Source organism: Camelina sativa, chromosome 3 (assembly GCF_030686135.1).
Source record: "Camelina sativa cultivar CO46 ecotype springtype chromosome 3, ASM3068613v1".
Lineage (NCBI taxonomy): Eukaryota > Viridiplantae > Streptophyta > Magnoliopsida > Brassicales > Brassicaceae > Camelina > Camelina sativa.
The window spans coordinates 17233495-17253863 of NC_141882.1; the positions used below are offsets into that span (position 1 = coordinate 17233495).

General features: G+C 36.8%; 2 protein-coding genes, 1 long non-coding RNA gene, 1 other non-coding gene and 2 pseudogenes across 6 annotated transcripts; 3 read left to right on the plus strand and 3 right to left on the minus strand.

Moving 5' to 3' along the window:
* Nucleotides 1-102: 102 nt before the first annotated feature.
* LOC147947051 (uncharacterized) lies at nt 103-3810 on the plus strand. The gene is made up of 3 exons (XM_087507335.1): nt 103-244; nt 443-1692; nt 1816-3810. The coding sequence occupies exons 1-3, from the start codon at nt 103-105 to the stop codon at nt 3808-3810; spliced, it is 3387 nt and encodes a 1128-aa protein (XP_087363461.1).
* Nucleotides 3811-6370: 2560 nt separating this feature from the next.
* On the plus strand, nt 6371-6477 carry LOC147947052 (small nucleolar RNA R71). Its single transcript, XR_015595695.1, has one exon. It is a non-coding gene; the product is annotated as a small nucleolar RNA R71 (small nucleolar RNA).
* A 2688-nt stretch (nt 6478-9165) lies between these two features.
* On the plus strand, nt 9166-9682 carry LOC104777501 (uncharacterized). Its single transcript, XR_766297.3, has 2 exons — nt 9166-9338; nt 9445-9682. It is a non-coding gene; the product is annotated as an uncharacterized LOC104777501 (long non-coding RNA).
* Nucleotides 9683-9940: 258 nt separating this feature from the next.
* On the minus strand, nt 9941-11903 carry LOC104777502 (uncharacterized). Its single transcript, XM_010501775.2, has 3 exons — nt 11511-11903; nt 10929-11411; nt 9941-10352 (listed from the first exon to the last, which is right to left on the minus strand). The coding sequence occupies exons 1-3, from the start codon at nt 11739-11741 to the stop codon at nt 10164-10166; spliced, it is 903 nt and encodes a 300-aa protein (XP_010500077.2). The 5' UTR covers nt 11742-11903; the 3' UTR covers nt 9941-10163.
* A 4206-nt stretch (nt 11904-16109) lies between these two features.
* LOC104777503 (serine rich endogenous peptide 20-like) lies at nt 16110-16648 on the minus strand (annotated as a pseudogene). Its single transcript, XR_015587132.1, has 2 exons — nt 16546-16648; nt 16110-16292 (listed from the first exon to the last, which is right to left on the minus strand). The product of XR_015587132.1 is annotated as a serine rich endogenous peptide 20-like (transcript).
* A 632-nt stretch (nt 16649-17280) lies between these two features.
* On the minus strand, nt 17281-19932 carry LOC104777504 (putative eukaryotic translation initiation factor 5-1 pseudogene; annotated as a pseudogene). The gene is made up of 2 exons (XR_015593884.1): nt 19590-19932; nt 17281-19203 (listed from the first exon to the last, which is right to left on the minus strand). The product of XR_015593884.1 is annotated as a putative eukaryotic translation initiation factor 5-1 pseudogene (transcript).
* Nucleotides 19933-20369: the final 437 nt, after the last annotated feature.

Genomic DNA, 20369 nt, shown 5'->3' on the forward strand with positions numbered 1-20369 from the left:
ATTATTGATGTTAAAGCTTCATTTGGTCAACAATTGGTTTATTTGTCTTTTGTTTATGGGGATCCAATTCTGCAGAATCGTGCAAAGGTATGGGAGAAGTTAATGGATATTGGTTCTTTCCGGATAGATCCTTGGTTTTTGATTGGAGATTTCAATGAACTTGTTGGGAATCATGAGAAAAGGGGTGGGGCCTTACGGCCTGCTTCCTCTTTTGTGCCCTTTCAAACAATGATTCGGCACTGTGGTATGCTTTAATTCCCGTGTTATGGAGAGCAATTATCCTGGCGAGGTAATCGCTGTAATAACCAGGTGGTTCGGTGTCGCTTAGATCGTGCTCTAGGTAATGAAGATTGGCATAGTTTTTTCCCAAATTCGAGGGTGGATTATTTGGAGATGGTCGGATCTGATCATTGTCCCATTCTGGCTACTTGTCTGAAAACAGCCTCTCGCCGGTATAGGCAGTTTCGTTTTGATAAACGTTGGTTGGGGAAGGACGGACTTTTAGGTGCGGTAGAGTCCGGATGGGCGCGCACAAACAATTTTCGGGTACCGGCTTTTGTGGATAAAATTAGGAACTGTCGAAATTCGATTTCGTGGTGGCGGAAAAATAACGTGACTTCTGGCCCGTCCCTTATCTCTTCACTGAAGGCTGCCTTACAGGAGGCCAAGATGGATGACTTGATTTCTCAGGATGAGATTCGAGACATTGAGAGAAAATTAAAAGAGGCTTATCGGGATGAGGAGTTGTATTGGCAACAGAAGAGCCGGAAATTCTGGTTACGGGTGGGAGATAAAAATACAAAATATTTTCATGCTTCGACTAAGCAAAGGAGGGTCCGGAATAGGATTGTTGGGTTATTTGGCCCGGATAACGTTTGGGATGAGTCACCTTTGGGAATGGAGAATATAGCTTCCAAATATTTTGAGGATTTGTTTAAACGGTCTGATGTAACTGGTATATCAGAAATACTACAGGAGATTTCACCTATTATTACAGATCATATGAATCGAAGTCTAATAAGGGAAATTATGGAGGCGGAGGTTCGGAAAGCTTTATTTGCTATGCATCCAGAGAAATCTCCAGGCCCTGACGGTATGACAGCTTTATTCTTTCAACGGTTCTGGCCTTCATTAAAAGGAGATCTGGTGGCTCTGGTTAAAAATTTCTTTAGGACGGGTGGCTTTGATCCTCGCTTTAATGAGACTAATATTTGTCTCATCCCTAAGGTGGATCACCCACAACGTATGACAGAGTTTCGGCCTATAAGTCTGTGTAACGTGAGTTATAAGATTATTTCAAAAGTTTTATGTCTTCGGCTTAAGCGTTTTTTACCGTCTCTGGTTTCTGAAACACAATCGGCATTTGTGTCGGGCAGGTTGATTACTGATAATATCCTAGTTGCCCAGGAAATGTTTCACGGGTTAAATACTAACCCACGCTGTAAGTCGGAGTTTCTGGCATTCAAAACGGATATGAGTAAAGCGTATGACCGGGTTGAATGGGATTTTTTGGAAGCGGTGATGGTTAAATTAGGTTTTGATAGGCGGTGGATTACTTGGATTATGTGGTGTGTTTCTTCGGTTTCGTATCAAGTTCTTCTTAATGGTCAACCTCGGGGATCTATTTTACCAAAGCGGGGTTTACATCAGGGTGATCCTCTTTCTCCCTATCTGTTTATTCTTTGTACAGAGGTTTTAATAGCAAATATTAAAAAGGCATAACGAGAAAAGAAACTTACGGGAATTTCTATTGCTCTGGCTTGTCCCTCGATTTCACATCTTTTGTTTGCGGATGATAGTCTCTTCTTTTGTAAGGCAGAGGAATCTGAATGTAGAGTGGTCATGGATATTATAGGTAATTATGGGAAAGCCTCAGGCCAGGAGGTCAATTTGGAGAAATCGTCCATTATGTTCGGCAAGAAAGTCCCGCCTGATGTAAGATCTCGGATTAAAAATGTTATTGGTATTTCTAGAGAGGGTGGAATGGGTTCCTATTTGGGCATTCCTGAAAATCTCCAGGGCTCGAAGACTGAAGTTTTTAGTTATGTTAATGATCGTTTAGATGAGCGAGTTAATGGCTGGTCGGCGAAGATTTTATCAAAAGGGGGTAAAGAGATTATGATCAAATCAGTTGCGTTAGCTCTTCCGACTCATGTCATGTCATGTTATAAATTAACTCAGGAGTTAACGTCCAAACTTACGAGTGCTATTTCAAAATTTTGGTGGAAGTCTAATGATAAGGCCAGAGGTCTACATTGGGTAGCTTGGGATAAGCTCTGTGAGGATAAATGCGATGGGGGTTTGGGATTCCGTGCTCTGGAAGAATTTAATGATGCAATGCTGGCTAAGCAGTTTTGGAGGTTGATTCACTACCCAAATTCTCTAATGGCGCGGGTGATGCGCGGTCGATATTTCAGGAGAAAACATCCTTTACTGGCGACTAAACCCTATTCCCCATCCTTTGCATGGAGGAGTATTTTTTCGACAAAGGGTTTAGTAGAAAGAGGGGCGAGGTGGCTCGTCGGGATGGGACATAATATTTCCGTTTGGAGAGACCCGTGGATCCCGGATCATCAGCCAAGACCGGCGAATGGCAGGGGTAGAGTTCTCCATCCTAATCTGATGGTCAATCACCTAATTAATCCCCTTACTTTGGATTGGCATTTGCCTACTCTGGAAGAGTTTTTGGATCCTGCGGACATTCAGTTTGTACGGAGTTTGGCGGTCAGTAAGTCATTGACTCCGGATAAATTGATTTGGCATTATACTAAATCCGGCAAGTATTCAGTGAAATCTGGTTATAGGTTAGCACGGGAATTTCATAAGCCTCTCGTTTACGGGCCGACATGCACAGTTTTACGGGCACAAGCTTGGAAGCTTGATGTTCCCTCAAAGGTCCAACATTTTTTCTGGCAGGTGGCGTCTGGGTCCCTTCCCGTGAAAGAACGGCTTGCTCACCGGGGTGTCCGTTGCGTCGATACGTGTCCGCGGTGCGGTTTAGCGGTGGAGACTATCAACCACGCTCTTTTTGAGTGTGTTCGCTCGCTTTTGGTGTGGGAGCTATCTCCGATCCAGTTGTCTTCGACTGGTTTTCCTTTTGGATCCGTGTATTCGAACCTAGATTTTCTTTATTCCAAGACTTTTTCAAATTCTGGGGGACCTAGCATTGGCTATAGGTTGCCTTGGATATTGTGGACAATTTGGAAAGATAGGAATAATAGGGTGTTTCAAGGAATAGAAGCAGAGCCCATTGATATTTTAAATCAGGCGTTAAACGATAAACTTTATTGGGAGGAGGCCAAGTCTGGCCCGGAGACTTATGTGGTTTCCCAGTCTTCCCTGGAGGGTAGGGATTCTTCGATTCGTTGCCAGGTTGATGGTTCCTGGAAAGGTACGGATTCTTTGGAAGGCTTGGGTTGGTGGTTTGGTAACGATGATAGGACGGTACTTATGGGAGCCCGCAGTTTGCGTCGTAGTCCCTCTCCCCTTCATACGGAGTTTGAAGCTTTGATTTGGGCTATGGAGTCTCTTCGGTCGGCGGGGATAGATTGCTCCAACTTTGAGTCTGATAGTTCCGAGCTGGTGGCGATGGTGCAGGCTCCCGACGATTGGCCAGCCTTCTCGTATTTGTTGGAAGACTTCCAAGCGCTAAGATCATCCTTCTCCACCTTCACTCTGACGAAAATACCGAGGACGTCTAACGTGAGAGCTGATTGTCTGGCGCGCTCTTCTAGATCTCTAGTTTCTGAACTTTGTTTTGTAAACTCTTTCCCTCCAAATTGGGCAACCAATTCTGGAATCACCTTTTAATTTATTTAATTGTTTGGTTGAAAAAAAAAAAAAAAAAAAAAAAAAAAAAAAGTTTTGCTTAATAAATGTAGACTATTATTTCGTCTTTTTTTGTATCATACTAACATATCGATAATATTTTCACATTTTCTCCATATATTGTATTTAGTTTCTATTAGTCTCATTCAATTTTTTTTTCTTGTCAACAGCTTTAATTTATTAGCTTAAAACAGCTAATGCAAAAATACATTGTTTACAAATAAACTCAAAAGCGGTACGATCCGTACTTTACATGCCAAATTATCTGATTTAGTATTATCTTGACGAGAAATTAAAATTCATAAAAAATCAAAGAAGCTCCACTTATCATTCTGAATCTCTTCTAAGTATATTGAAAAAGCGGGCCACTCGGCTGAAAAAGACACCAACTTCACCAAATCTGAGCAGTCAATTATGAACACCACATCTCTCTTGTTTGCTTCCATCATACACTTCATCGCTCACACTAGTGTTTCAACCTCTACATGTAAAGCCAATAAACTACGACGGAGATTTGCAGCCCCCATGGTTGGCGAGGGTCTTCACAACGGGAACAGTACCATCCTATTCCTGCAAAAGTATCAGTTTCCTTCCAATAACCGTCAATTAAACACATGTATCCCAAATAATTTGTGGATTGGACGGGATCAACACGGGGTTGGTGAGACTCATGTAGGAGCGCCAATTGAGCTATAGTCCAGGTCTTTTCCTCACTCTCTGCAAGTTGTATAACATCTCTTGGATCTTAATCCAGGGCCTCAAAATTCTTTTCGTTCCGAGCTTTCCAGATATACCATATAAACAAAGAAAACATTGAAATATTGACATCCTTCGGCGTTCACCTGAAAAGATAGTCCATATTCGCATAAAGCGATTCCGAAGGGAAAACTCATGGAACCGTTGGAACCTGAGATAGTGCCAATGTTTGAAGAGCGGGCAGGCATAGAAAAATGGCATGATTTATAGTTTTCTGATGATTACCACACCTAGAACACCCAGTATCACACCTTATACCTCTACTCATTCAATTCATTTGTTTCATTATTGTATACAATTCTGAAATATTTGAACAAGAATTTGTATACAAAAAAACTTCAAATCTTTATCAAATTATATTTAGAATTTCATCAAAGCGATAATCACATTTTCTACACCTCCAAATCAGGATAAATTCGAAGAATCATCCACTTCATCTCTCACACACTCAAAATTTGTTTATTAATAGAACATAAACGAATGAGATTTAACACAAAATATAATTTTATTTGTGTACGTATGTTTAAAATCTACACTTAAGCAATATCAACTTGTCAAGTAGTAAACCTTTGATAAGTGATGCTGAAGGTAGTGAAATCTTAAATGAAAATTGTCAGAAAACTAAATAATTAAGAAATAAATTGAAAAAACCATTGGATTTTTTTTTGGTTGACAATCTTGAAGTTTTATTTTAATAAATGTTTGATTGAGAAAAAAACCATTGGAATTTTTTAACGAAGTATTCTTAATTTGAGTATTGTTTATGTATATGGTAACAGAAATTGAACCTAAAAACTGTACAACTAATTTATGATTGTGTATGTGATAATTAAATATCGGGATTCTTGCTCAAAATGCCATTTTTAGTGATGGCATTTTCAAATATGTCATTTTTGCTAAATTTTATGGATTTGCCATTTTTGAACATTTAAAAAGTTTATATTTATGATTTTTTAGTGCTAATATATATTTTATAACAAATACTAAACCCTAAAACTGATTAAACCTAAACATAATGTTGTGATTGTGTTTTTCTAGCCTAAAAAATGGCAAATCTATAAGATATTAGACAAATAACAAAATTTAATAAATGTCATCACAAAAGATACAACAGTCTGATCCTGATAATACAACAGTCTGATCACAATATTATTATTATTATTTTCAATTACTTTCTTCTATTCTTATTCTCTTCGCTGTCCAGTTTTTAAAATTTTTTTTTATCTTTCTTCTCAAATCATCCCAGTCACTCGCTCACTAATTAGTTAGTCAGTCTTATTTTTTATTTTCCAGAGTAATTGAAAAACAAAATAAAATCCTCTTTATCGGTAAACACCAATGTTGCTGCTTCTGGTAATATGGTTTAGGAGTGTAGCCTGAAAAGTTCTCACTGTAAGGCTTGTTGCTTTGTTGATTACCGAATCTCTGACCTTGATTCCCATATACAAAGTTGACATCTGCTTCTTCATTCCCAGTCTCAGGTTGTGGCTCAAATGATTCAACTTCTGCAGCAAAGTGAATTGATTTCTTACCAACCAAAAGATTGTGAACTGAATCCAGCTTGGCATTAACAGAAGCAAGCTGGTTTGAATCAAATCCTCCATGCAATCTCTTCCTTTCAGTATCTGATCTCTTAGTGCTATTGTTGGAAGCCAAATTCTCAATCAAAGCTTCAGCATCTTCTGGAAATCTTGTCTTGAAGTTTCCATGGCTTGCAGCATCCAAAGTTAGCTGATATTCCCAGTCAATCCCTCTGAAAAAGATACTCAACAGCTGCACTCTTGAAAAGCCATGGTGTGGACAGTCCCTTTGATATGCCTTGAATCTTACCCAAGCTGCCTTGAAAGCCTCATCTGGTCTTTGTTTGAAGGAGGACAGCTTGACTCTTAGCTCATCTAACATGGCATCATCATAAAAGTAGTTTAGAAAAGCCACCTTCACTTGTTGCCAAGAGGTCAAAGAACGGGCTGGCAACTGTTTTAGCAATTGAGATGCTTCTCCTGCAAGTGAATATGGGAAACGCTTGCAGTAGATGTAGTCTTCAGTCTCTCCATTGGCCTTGATACTAGTCACCAAGTCTTCAAAGTGCTCAATATGGTCCAAAGCTTTCTCATTTGGCAGGTTAGAGAATGGTCTTTGTCCAACTAGCTGGAAGTATGCAAGCTTCAGCTCAAAGTCATTCCTTGGGAATGGAGGTGGAAAAATTGTAGAGCGGTTTTCATACATCAAATCAGTTGTTGAAGTCTACAATAGTCCTGATCAGATCTCGGTTTTGATCCTGTCTTCGAACCGGGTTGTTAGCGTGGTTGGCAGCTCCACGTCCGTATGCTGAAAGGGGGTGTCGATCGATACCCTGTTGGCGTCGATCGATACCAAGGTTAACCTCCTCTTCGGCAATAGCTTGCTGGTTGACAACAACTTGTGGGTTGACAACTGGCTCAATAATCACATTGCCCTCTGCATCAAGCTTTTGGCCCTGCTCATTGCGCAAGTGGCCCTCTTGATCCCTTAAAGCACCATCCTCATCACGAACCAGAATGATTGTGTTAACCATCTTCAAGGATTTGGCTGCTCTTCTGTTCTCACACTCAAGTTTTCCCAACTCTTGGTTTGAAAGATTCACAGTAGGATCACTCTTGTTGCTCCTTGTGTTAGGCTTATTAGGCATGTACCTGAAACACCAAAGAGAAGAAAAACAAAAACGTGTAAGTAGAAAATAAAAACAAAAATTTAACGAAATTAAAAACTCAAATCTAATGGTAGATCAAAGAGTCTCCGGCAACGGCGCCAAAATTTGATATGCTCAAATTTACCCTAGAGCTACTCTCTCAAATTAAAAGGTCACTGTAATACTTAAGGGTCGAATTCCACAGAGACTCAAGATCAAACACAATAAATTTTAGAGTTTTGTTATTACGCTAAACAAGATGATTTAAATTATAAAGGAAAGCAATGCAAAATATAAAATAAAACTGTTGTAAATTCAGAAGATCAAAAAGCTAGATCTAGGGAATTTCTCAGGAAATTACAAAATATTAAATCAATAAATTAATTAGGATTCAAGCAATTAAAAATCAGATCTAGAACTCTAAACTCTTTTGCAAAATAAATCAGTTCTCACTACAAATATTATCTAAATTTAAAACCAGAAAATCCAAATCTCTTTGTAAAATTCTAGGTTAAAAATCAGCTTTAAAAACAAGTTTAGATAAGTTGACAAAATTACTAAATCAAATCTCTTTGCAGAAAGTAATTTTGCTCATCAAAAGGTTTTATCAGGAAAATCAATTATATTCTCATATCAATTTATTTTCCTAGGTTATTAATTCTAGATAGTCAATCAAGGATTAATATGAAGAACAACCTATGATGAAGATCTAGAAAGATAATGAATCCTAAATAAACAGATCTAATAATTCATAAAATCCCTATGAAAAACCCTGAACCTAACAAGCAAACTACTCAGACATATTCAATGAAGAACAAAACATAATTCTAAATAATAAGTAATTGAAATTAAAAGAGTAAAGAGGGAGTTCAAGAATTCTTCTCTCAAAGTAGTTCAGATCTCTCTCCCAAAAGCTCTCAAAATCTCACAGGGTTGCAGAAAATAAAACTTGCTAGAATAAAACTTCAGAGTTTTCTAACACCCAAAAATACTATATATGTATGTCCTAAAACACGTCAGGGACTTGTGTTGCAAATATGGAAAACTTCGGACAACTTTGTAAAACTTCCAAATTTGTGATTCTTCATCGGCTGAACATGGGTGTCGACCGATGCTCCTTCGGTGTCGGTCGATGCTGCTACTCTGATCCGACTCCAAATTCTTTTCCTTCTGTAAAATGCTCCAAATTCATCCAAATTGCTCTACTTTGCTCCTTCTGTGTCAAAGTCCTAGAAAACCTGCAAAAACTCAAAAACATCCTAGAAAACAAATCAAAAGACTCAAAAAGACTCCTTATATCATGGTTAAAAACAACAAAAACCATGATATATCAATAAATATATATTAGCAATCGATCATGATCATATATATACGTTAGGAATTTAGTGTTTTTATATTTTTATTTGGATTTAAAAGCTTTTGTTATTTTAATATTACTATTAAATTTTATATTTTGTTAAACATGATATTCTTTTTTATAATATTTTTAAAAATATTATTTTATATAAATATATTAAACATATTAAGCAAGTGGTACTTCAAAAAATTTCAAAGTCCATAACTATATCATAGAAATCTATCATTGGAAGTAAAAGTTTCAAGAAATGCAGTTCCAATGGACAAGAAAGAACAACAAGCAGAGATCGATTAACAAAAGAACCAATTGATAATCATGTAATCTTTGTAACTCATTTTTATATTCCTACTTGTATTGTACTCATCCTCCATGAGGACCACCACTTTGCCAATTAATAAAGATGAAGCTGTTAAAAAAATAAATAAAATAAATAAAAAAACAAATTAAAAAAAAAAACAATTTAAAAAAAAACTTCGAAACATCCAAAAGCCCAGTGGGCTATAAAGGCCCATACTCGTTTTAGACAATACCAAAAGACCTGATCTAAGAGCAAATCTCCGTCCTTTTAAAAAATCGGCGTATGGGTATATCTTCTTCCTCTCGTAACTAAAAAGAATTCTAAGGACTTGTGATCGATAGCTTCATCCATGGATTTCCTTGACAATCTCTTCTTCTTCCTCGTACGTCCGCTTCTGGCCATCTCATTCGTCGTCTGCTTCATCGCTCTTTGTACTCTCTCTCTCTCTCTCTTTTAAAACTTTCAAGTATTTGATCTTTAGGGCTTTGAGAAGATGAAGTATTTGAAATTTGACTTTTTTTCTTTTTCTTTTTGCAGGGTGGTTTCTGGCATGGAAGCTTGTACTGAGCCATGTTCCTTTGGTTCAAGAGATCTTTGGCTTGAGGAAAAAAACTATTAAACCCAAACCTGAATCTCGCGGTCGAATCTCCAAATTCTACAAAAGTATCAGTTCTCAGAATCCTGTTCCCATATGGTAAAATAAAATTAGCCCTTCTTTACTCTTCAGTTTTTATTGAATCCTCAAGAAATGTGAATTCCTCTTATTTTAACTCATTTTTTTTCTTAGAGATTGTGAATTTCCGGAACTTCTAAAACAAAATGACCAAGTAAGGGATTCTATACCTACAATACAACAATCCCAGGGAAGATTCAAGTTAAAAAAGCTTCTTAGACATTTTAAGAGATGATTGATGTTGACTCTTTTTGATGGGATATGTGCAATGTAATGTGCATTTTGTATAGTGTGGAGTATTTCAAGTACAATGTCTTGGATACATGTCTTCATATAATTTCTAAATTGTTGCGCGAGATATACTTTGAAAAAATGATGTTTTCACCAACATAGATCACATACTAGAACAAAGAAATCAAAGCTATGAATCCAAACCATGGCTAACCAAGTTGTATAAACTATGAATCATAATCTCAGCAGCCAAACAACTTTCCCATTCAGACATAAGCTGCGATTTTCTTATCCCTTTTGATAGGTGAATAATAAATGGACTGACATTGAAAATTTTACCCAACATCAAGACTCAAGCAGAAGGTGTTATCTCCTCAGGAGCAGCTGAAGGAGTCTTCTTGTTGTTGGCGGGTCCTAAAGAGACTTTAACCTTTGCTGGTCTCAGAACACGATCTCCCAGAAGAAATCCCCGGTTCAGCTCCTCGGTTATTACCCCTGCTTTAACAGTCTCAGATTCTTCTCGTGATATAGCCTCGTGCAACTACAACAATAAAGAGTTATTGATAAGTCACTCAAAATCCCAAAACAACAAACATTATACTCTCATCTGAAAACACCCTTTTAAGTATCCAGCCGCTTTATCACTAACTGGCAAACAAAGATCACAAAACTGAGTTGTAAAAAAAAAAAAAAAAAAATTCTTCATTATCATCACTCACTAATACAAAAGAATCATGTAGCCAAGATGTTAATACAAAGCCTTGTACTTCATTTGGCAAACACAATCACTAACTCTGTTATCAATTTCCAGTAGGTTCTATGGCTACCTCCTACAGTAGATAAGAGCCTTCTTAGTGATGCAACAAAGAGCTGCTATGATTTCAAAAAACACAACTGATTCATCTGTGCTAGTGAGTAATATAGCCTTGTGCAACAACAACAATAAAGAGTATTTTAACCACTAAAGACCACCCAAATACAACAAAAAAAATAATCCTCTTATCATCACTCACTAGCACCGAAGAAGAATGACTGACTCCTGTTACCAATTCCAAGTAGGTTTCTATGATGATAAGAGCACACTATTAGTGATATTCAAAAAAAGCTTTCAACTTACCAAAGGATCAAAGGGCTTCCCAACAGTTGCAATAGCAGCAACACGAAGATGTCTCAAAACCTCAACGAACTGCCTATAAATCCCCTGATAACTCGTATCGATCTTCTTCTCCTTATCAGTATCAACTTGAACCTGTAGCTTAGCTTTCTCGAAACTATCAATAATAGGTAACAGACTCTTCATAATCTGAACTTTTGCATTAGACTCTGTACTAAGCCTATCTTTGTCGAGCTTCTTCCTTGTATTCTCAAAATCAGCAGTTAATCGGATTTTCATCTCTTTCTCTGAAGCTATCTTCATTGACAATGACAAAACCTTCTGATCCATTTTGTTCTTCTCCTTGTCGATTTTACAAAACATGGTTTCGATTTCTGCGACTGAGGTTTCGTCTCCATTAAAAAGAGCTTCTTTATAAACCCTAATTAGGGTTTTCACATCTGTTGGGTACTTTGAATTCGCTTCTTCACTATTATTATTATTAGTCTACGAATCATAAAGATAAGCAGATTCCCAAATGAGAAGAAAGCTGATGAATTTTCAAAAACCAAAGAAGAACTAAAATGGAGAAGAAGAAGAACTTACAGACGAAGAAGAAGCTTGGTGAGCAGAGAGAGATGCTACGTAGCTGCTTCGATTGTTTGGATACAAGATTGGGAATCTTCGATTGGGTTTCGAATTCAATGGAGATGGTGAAGGTTTGCCATGGAAATGAAGGTTTCGTAGGGGAAGTGTTCGCCATGAAGAAGAAGAAGAAGAAGCAGATAAGGTGAAGCAAGGAGAAATTGAAGGATCAATTACGAAAGAAATCGCCATTATCGTATTGTAGATATGTGTGAGCTATGCACACCGGTCAAGACAAAAGGTTCACTTCATACAATTTTTTTTTTTTTTTTTTTTTTTTTTTTTTTTTTTTTTTTTATCTTCCTAATTTTTTTTTTTTTTTTGTTATCTGATTTATACTAGTAAACTTGTTTTGAAACTAAAGAGAAATACAAACTCCCACACGAGGGAAGCTAAAGCTGGCATACGACAGATATGTCCCTGAAGTCTTAAACCCTATGGAAGGAAAACTAAAAACACCACTACAACACAGAAAATTCAAACCCCTAACGAAGGAGGACAAACCCTTGCACCAAAGATAAAAACAAAAAAGCTAGAATCCTATGAGATATACTAGACTTAAGAAAGCAAAAAACTTTTCTCTAGAAACTCATGCGAAAGAGATTTACCAAGGGTGCCCACGGCCAACCCGAAGATAACATCTACCACCTCCTATCAAGATGAGAGCTGATCTCTCGACACTAAAAACTTCATAACCCAACAAGCAAAAACACTAAGAAAACCTCAAACATGCTTTCGGGTGCGACGACGGCGTCTGATGCGCCCTTTCACGTCTAGCTAGAAGCCTTCAAAACGCAAACCAATCTACACAGATCTGGAAAGCAAGGACAAGGAGCGAAGCTAAGCCCTTGAATATCACCAAACTCTAGAGCAAGAAGGACGATAGCTCAAGGTACTAACAACCACAATGAGCAACACCAAGGAGAAGATAACCTGTATACTTAGAAACATAATACATCTTAACACAACACAAATCCTCTGCTTAGGAAGGGAGTGACCCAAAAGGAACCGCTGGCTGAAACGATTAGACAAGGATTGAGAGGAGAGGCAATGGCTGGACGAGATCCCACAACCACTCCACATGGCGCTTAGAAGCAATGATAAGTACAAGACCAACGAAAAGATCTGTTACAGGAACAAGAAAACCACAATGTCATTATTCTTCGAGCCAATCGTAGATCTTGAGATCCGGAACCATCGCCTTTGCTGTAATCAGAAACCCTCACAGATTTAGCCGCTCTAACCACTTCCTCAACACAAACCAGATCATCAATCAGAACAGACCAAATAATTCCCCAAACGAAGATTGAAAAGATCTGCAAACAAGACTAAACCAACTAACCACAACATAAAACAGAGATGAAACCACCAGGATAAAACCACCGTTCACGTCAAAGGATTCAGGAGACAAGGCTGGCTAGAGAAAATCCAACCACAAGCAAGCTCTGCCATCGTACTTCTTCTTCCAATTCAGATCCGGTGAGAAATTACTCCAGACAAAGCCGCAAAAGGAAAGCATAGACTAACACGAGGGAGAGGCCAGAGCTAGTGCTATAGAAGCCACCGCTCTCCAGTCTCGATTCGGAAATTATGGTCGGCGGCTGAGTGTAGAGAGAGTTTTTTTAAAAGTAGGGTTTTCGGTTTTAACTCTTTTATCTTCCTAATCATACCTCCCAAAATTTATAATAGTACAAATACCAAGTCTTTTGTAAACTCCATTCTTCCCAACATTTAAAATTTGGTTGAAATAAAATAAAATTACTCGTCATGATTTATTTGTAAAATATATTTTTTTGATCGACCAAACATTAAATTAAAAAGAAGACACCATGATTGGTTGCCCAAACTAGAGAGTAAGAGTTTACAAATGAAGTTTCAAAAATAAGAGTGAAGCTCGAGCAAGACAATCCGCAATTAAGTTTGATGCACAGTGGAAATCTGAGTAATGGAGAAGAGTGGGAACGACTCCTTGAGCACAATGAAATCCTCCAATTAGTTAAAAAAAGCAGGCCAATCTTCAAGGGTATGGACCATCGCAATGAGCTCAACAAAATCCATCTCGAAGCGATGACAAACTAGTCCTCCAAAAATAATACTTTCCATGGCCCACATCAAAGTGTCTAACTCTGAGTGAAGAGGAGATAAACTATGTCGAAGACACTTTACTCCTAACAATATGGTATGCTCTGTGTCATTACAATACCACCATCCTAGTCCTGAGTGAACATCCGTTTCTTTCCAAGATCCATCAATCTGACAACGAAGCAAAAGATCACGACCAGCCAAGGATGGGGATGGGTCCAACGAGACCTCCGCGATGGAAGAAGCCTCCTCCGAAACTGATTTATCATTTAAAACCTGATCAAAAATATCATCTGGATCGACCACTAATCCTTGAAAAGGTTTTTTGTTGCGTGCCTTCCGGATCGACCATAGAAGCCAAGGTAATTGTTGAATTTGTTCTGTAGCGCTAAAAAAGTGAACCGTCCTTCAAAAGATAAAATTCAAATTCGAATAAACTGATTCGTAAGGGAATTCCCCTCACATGACCAAAGATGGAAGTAATCCTAAACTTCGCGCGAATGAGGGCACTCAATAAGTGCATGATTAAGTCTCAACCCCAGAGTCACATCTCTTACAACGAGGATCACATTGGATCCCTCGGTAAACAAGTCGGTCCAGCACATGAAGAGAACCAGACGCGATTTGCCATAGAAATTTTTTAACCTTTGGTACGATCTTAAGTTGCCATATATGTGCTCAGAGAACTGTACAGGTAGGGCCAAACTCAATTTTCATCAACCATTTCTCGTGCTTTCCTATATGCTGATTTTACGGAATATTTCCCGGACTTTGAGAAATGCCAAATTGACCGGTCTAATTGCTAAGACTTGCTTACTGCCATACCTCGAATGAATTGGATATCGCCCGGATCCATTCCTCAAGAATAGGCAAATCCAAATCTTTTCTAGCAGGATTTAAATAAGTGATTCACCATTTAATATGGATGCAGTAACTGTCCTCTTCCATTCGCTGGACGAGGGTAATGAGCAGGTGTCCAATAGTCTCTCTATACCAATATATTACATTCCGAACCTATTCTCCATCGCATGTCTCGTTCCACCAAATATTTGGTTGAAATATACTTTTTCCAGCCAAATGATAGAGAATACGACTTTTTGGCTAACAAAGGATCTACCCTTCATCACACTGACCATCAGGAAGTTTGGATGTTCATTAGGCGCCAATACTACTTTTTGACAATAATTTTATATAGTTTAGTAGTAAAGGACATCATATGTTATAGGAAGGTAATCAAGGAGTTTGAATCTCTTAACCGTGATTTTATTATTTTTTGAAACTACCTTACAAATCTATATTAACATTTTTGAAGTACATTTTGTGTTATGCCTTTTCAGTTTTGCTTATTTCATTTTTTATTTATAACATTAACCCCTAAAAAAATTGCATATATAACATTGCATAGAAACTCAAATACTAAACTTTCTTAAATCAACCAACATTTGTTACATTTATTGCCATAAAATCTTAACAATATCTATACATTCCAATTTTTCCAAAAACAGCTCTACCCATTAAAGTTTTAATCCCATAAAATCACCAAAACTATCTTTAGAGATTTTGTTTGTATAAACTTTCTATAGAAATTTTTTTCTTTACTTATTTTGATTGTAAAATGTAGATTTAGTCATCTACATTACTTGATTTGAGGTACTAGGGGTTGATTCCTCAAATTTCTCAAATTATAATAAATAAAACTAAATATTTATTCTGTGGTGTTTCTATAAATTGAAGTACATTTGGTGTCTTTTAAGTTATACTTATTTACAAAGTTAATCCTTAAAAAATTGCACATACAAACAGAATCAGTTAGATTCCTAAAATGTTTCTACAAATTTGGTTTATAATTTCCTAAAACAATTTATATATTAAGAAATTTATTACACTTAATAACATATGCCAAAAATATCTATACAATATTTTCTTCTTTTAAAAAACTCTAATATTCAGTAATAACTATATTGTTTCATATGAACAATTAAAACTTTAATGGTTATTAATATGCTGATAAAAATGCAAAAATAATTATTTCACGGGTTAAATCTAATAAATTGGAGTATTTATAATATAAATTAATATGCGGTATACTACAAAATAACTTTTATGGATATAATTCTTTCACAGGTTAAATCTAAATAACTTTAAACTTACATATTAAATTTAAAAACACTAAAAATATAAAAATATAATAATGTAAGAATAGTTCTTTCACGGGTTAAATCTAAAAAACAGTAAAAATTTCTATTTTTATAACCATAAGAAATTCGATACGGTACAAACGTAACATTAGTATAAATAAAACTAAATAATTGTCGCGTGTCTGCGATATACAACTGATCAAATTTTATAATTAACAACTAAAATACAATTATACAATCTTAAACACTAAACAAAAGAAGCAAAATTAACAAACAAATACAATTTTTAAAAATTTATTTATTTTTTGTTGTAAAAATATTATCCCGTAATGTACCGCGGGTTAAAATCTAGTAATATGTCTTAATTGTTATGTCGTGGTTTCCCCCTTTCAATTCTCCAAGACTGGCTATGTTTACAACTTGTACGACATGAATAAGTACGTCTTGAAACACTGCCTGCTGCACCAATTTTGATCTCGTTGAAGACCTTTTTTGTCCCAAACTTCTTTTCCCATTTTTTCCCCTATAAAGATATCAACTATTTAGCTAATTAATTTTGAAAAGAAAAAAAAAATCTAGAACATAACCTGAAAGAAATATAAAATAAAATGATTCATTTTTCTTTTTCCATTTACGAGCAAAATCATAAATTCAAACTAAATCAATGTATGAACAAAATTGAATTTTCTATTAAAATAATTTGAACGAAAACGAAACCCAAATCGTATCGACCATACCTAAAATTGTTTGCAACAAAAGAAAATAAAAACACATACTTGGACTTGGAGATTCATATTGTACCCGGGCTAGTGTCGTGTTAGATAATCCAGAGAACAAAAGAAAACTCAAAATTAGTATACAAACCGTGAGTTTGTACATAATTTTGGTTGATTTAAACTTATAAATTTTTAAGATGCAATTCGTGCATATATATATAGATAAGTGAATTCACGTTACGTGTTCATATTTCTGTTTTGGTCAAACACATGTTCGTTTCTTTGTTCCCCATAGAATAACTAAAATTAAGTTGGACCAATTCAGAAGACTTGTTACATTTTCAAAGTCGAATACGCTTATTTTATCACATATACATGGTAACAAAAACTTGTTGACACTGAAAATGTATGAAGTCTTCTGAATTGGTCGAACTTAATTTTTAGTTAATTTATTTTGTGGAGCTTGTAAGTTTTGGGTAAGCTTAATTTAAAGGCAAAAGCTTGAATAACATACCAAACAAATTTGAAAACTCGGTTTGAACTAGGAATGGACTAAATACGTAAGATCCCACTTGGACAATAAATGGACGTGTCAACCCAAATTAACTATCTTTTTTTGGGAACAAGACTTGAATCACTTGATAATGATCAACTTTTCTTGAGTAAAAAGATTGAATCAAGTAGCAGAAACAAATTTGGTTTCACATGTATTGTGATTCAAGTCTTGCACATGTAAATCCAAATGAATCAGTTGAGAAATATATCTAGAGTTTTGGCTTCAATCAGAGATCGCAATTGGAAACAATAGAAATAAGATTCCTTAATTGATCGAAATGGAATAATAGAACATACGTAGCAAGGTCCTAAGAAAATCGTCAGAACAAACCATACAACATAGTAAAAATCAAGACAAATACGGAGAGACCAATGACCAATGACCAATGAGCGTTCCTTAACATGTAGAAGAAAACCTTGGCCGCTGCCCTCTTACCTTATTCAAGACTCCCACTGTGAACCAGACACAGACACTGAAACCAGACACAGACACAGACACAGACAGACACAGTTTTAAAAACCACCGAGTAAAGAAACACAGCATCACTCTTCCTCGGACTCAGACTCAGCGTTCTGGAGCCACTCAATGAACGGAGTAACATTCTTCAACACAGGGGAGCCTTTAATTCCTTTATTGTACCATTCAACAATCACATCCTCTTCCAAAAGGTCTTCATCATAAAGCCCTTTGATAACAAGAGCAACTTCTTTGGCAGCCTCTGCGCTCGCCTTCATGCAGAAAGATTCTATTCCATTAAGCAAAACCATCTGCTGAGGAGCTCCTGCATCTTCTTGTATCATCATCAAGGCCACGAGATATTTCTTCTTCTTGATCACTTCTTTAGCAAATCCCTTGCCTGCGCCTCCAAAGAGGGCAGAGAATAAGGCGTCCATCTTTTCCTGAGGGGTTGTGGTGTTTGAAGCTAGGGCTGTTTTGAGTTGTGTAGGAGATGAACCACTGCTCAGAAGCTCTTTTATCTCACTCACAAGCTTTTCATGAGCATTATCAGGAATCTTGCTATTGCCATTCTCATGCAGCACTTCTGGTGCCTTCTTCACCTCAACTGCTGGCTTGTTTTCTTCAATTGTGGACAGCATCACCATATCAGCTGTTACAGCGCTGAGCTGTTCTTTCATTCGTTTTTCAGCAGCCTCCCTGGAAGTATCTGTTTGCCACTGGACATCATCATCATCTTCTTCACTGTCTGCTTGCTCATTCTCATCAGACTGGCTTCGAGGTGGGGAATGATCTTTCTTCTTCAAAACTTTGTCTTTCGAAGTACCTGTGGTTGCTGCTTTCTTCTTACTAGCAGCCTCCTTCTTGATTTTCCTCCGCTCCTCATCAGCTGCTTCACCTTCTTTCAGCCTTTCTTTCTCAGCTCTCCTCATTGACTTCTTATCCTTAGACGACTTCTTTTGCTCTGGTGGATTCTTAAGAATGAAGGACGTGAGCTTGTCCCTCATATCGACATCCGAGATAAACCCGCAAGCCGCACATTTCAGCTGGAGCATCTGCGTCTTTGTGATGAGTATCTCAGTTTCAGGATTCCCACATCCGTAACACTGAACATACTTTTTGATAAAGTTCTCCAGAAGTCCCGCAAGCTTGGAAGTGTCATGGGCCCCATTGACCAGAGAGGTTCCAGTCTTCTCATCAAATTTGGACTGCGCACCAAGCTCACAACCAAAGTACTTAGTGGTATAAGCAGGAGGTCTCCCCAAGGCCTTAGCAATGTCAACCATATTGACCACATTAGTCTTGATACCGTTGCCCCTGCCTTCAATCTTGGTCATCATCCTCGGCATCTTGTACCGGTAGAAGGCATCATCGCGGTTGGAAGCACCAATGTTTTGCAAAGCCATCTTGATTTGACAAACAAGCAAACAACACGACGAGGAATGTCAGAAGAGACAGTGATAATCACTCGGTTGCACAAACTGGAAACCGGAACAGCTTGTGTTCTTGTTGTTGACAGGCTCAAAAGATCCAAGACGCAAACCACAGACTTTACGAGTGGACTTTTTCCTAGATATAGGACAGTACTCCCCTAAAAGCCGGATAGATGATTGAAAGAGAGAAGCCTGTTCAGACATAAAAGATTCTTCACACTCCACTTTTAGACAAACTGATGATCCCAGCAGCTTTAACTGCCCAAAACTTCCCTGAAAAATATCATAAACACAACAAAGAGACGAGTGAGACACATATACACAGAAACCATTAAAGAGCCCAAATTTCAAAGTTATTGTTTCATTCTCCTCTTAACCCAAATACAAATACTTGACCGTTTCAATTCAATCAAAAATACTTAGATTCACCAATTCAAAAGATCCAACATGAATAACCCTAAATCTTGAAAAAAAATATCAAGAACCCATGACAGGAAGCAAAGGAAAGTTCCAAGATTTACAATACGAAAACCTAATCTAGCATCAACGGATCAGATTCAAAACCATCTCTTTCCGAATCAAAAAAACAAATCAGATCAGAGGAACAGATGCACGACACCAATCGGAATAAGAAGAGAGATAAAAGGGAGAATCTTGACCTTGTAAGATGAAGAAACGGAGGATGATCTCTGAAGAGGTTGAGAGAGTTTGAAGAAAGAACCGTGTTTGTTGCGCCGATGAGATTGAATAATGAGAGAACCAACGAAGCAAAGAGGTGTTTTTACTGAGGATATATATATTTATATAGAAAGGCCGAAAGGGTAGTAAGAAGGGAGGCTGAGAGACACAAGTAGACGCGTGATTGTTTGTGGTTCATCCTTTTAGGGCAAACTCATCGTTTCGCGGCCAATTATTTATATAAATAATTTCTTTATTTTATCACATTTGTATAGAAGAAATTTTCAGAACACAGAGGCAAGAATAGTCTAGAAAGACGAACATATTTATTGGTATGTTTAGCGGTTGTATTTTTATCATTTTGACAGAACTTTTTTGGAAAAAAATTGGACCAAGATTAGTATAATGCTAGTGAAATTTCAATATTAAATGAGACTCATTCTTTTTAGAAAAAAATAACAGTTACGTCTTTATTCACTACAGTCATTAAACAGCTGATTACTAGTCTTAACAACATTATTAAAAAAAAAAAAAGACATTCAATAGTTGCACAAGAAGGTTGATTTTATTATTCAACCCAAGGCACATATATAGTTGCAAAAGTGGAGATTCTACATAAATAACATATTAGCTTTACCCCTTATTGTATTTTAAAAATGGCTTTTACGCTTATCGGACGTTTGTGTGGATCTTAATGCCTAAAAACAGAATCAGAAACTAAACAATAATTAATCAAAAAGTTTATTTTTGAAATTATTTTA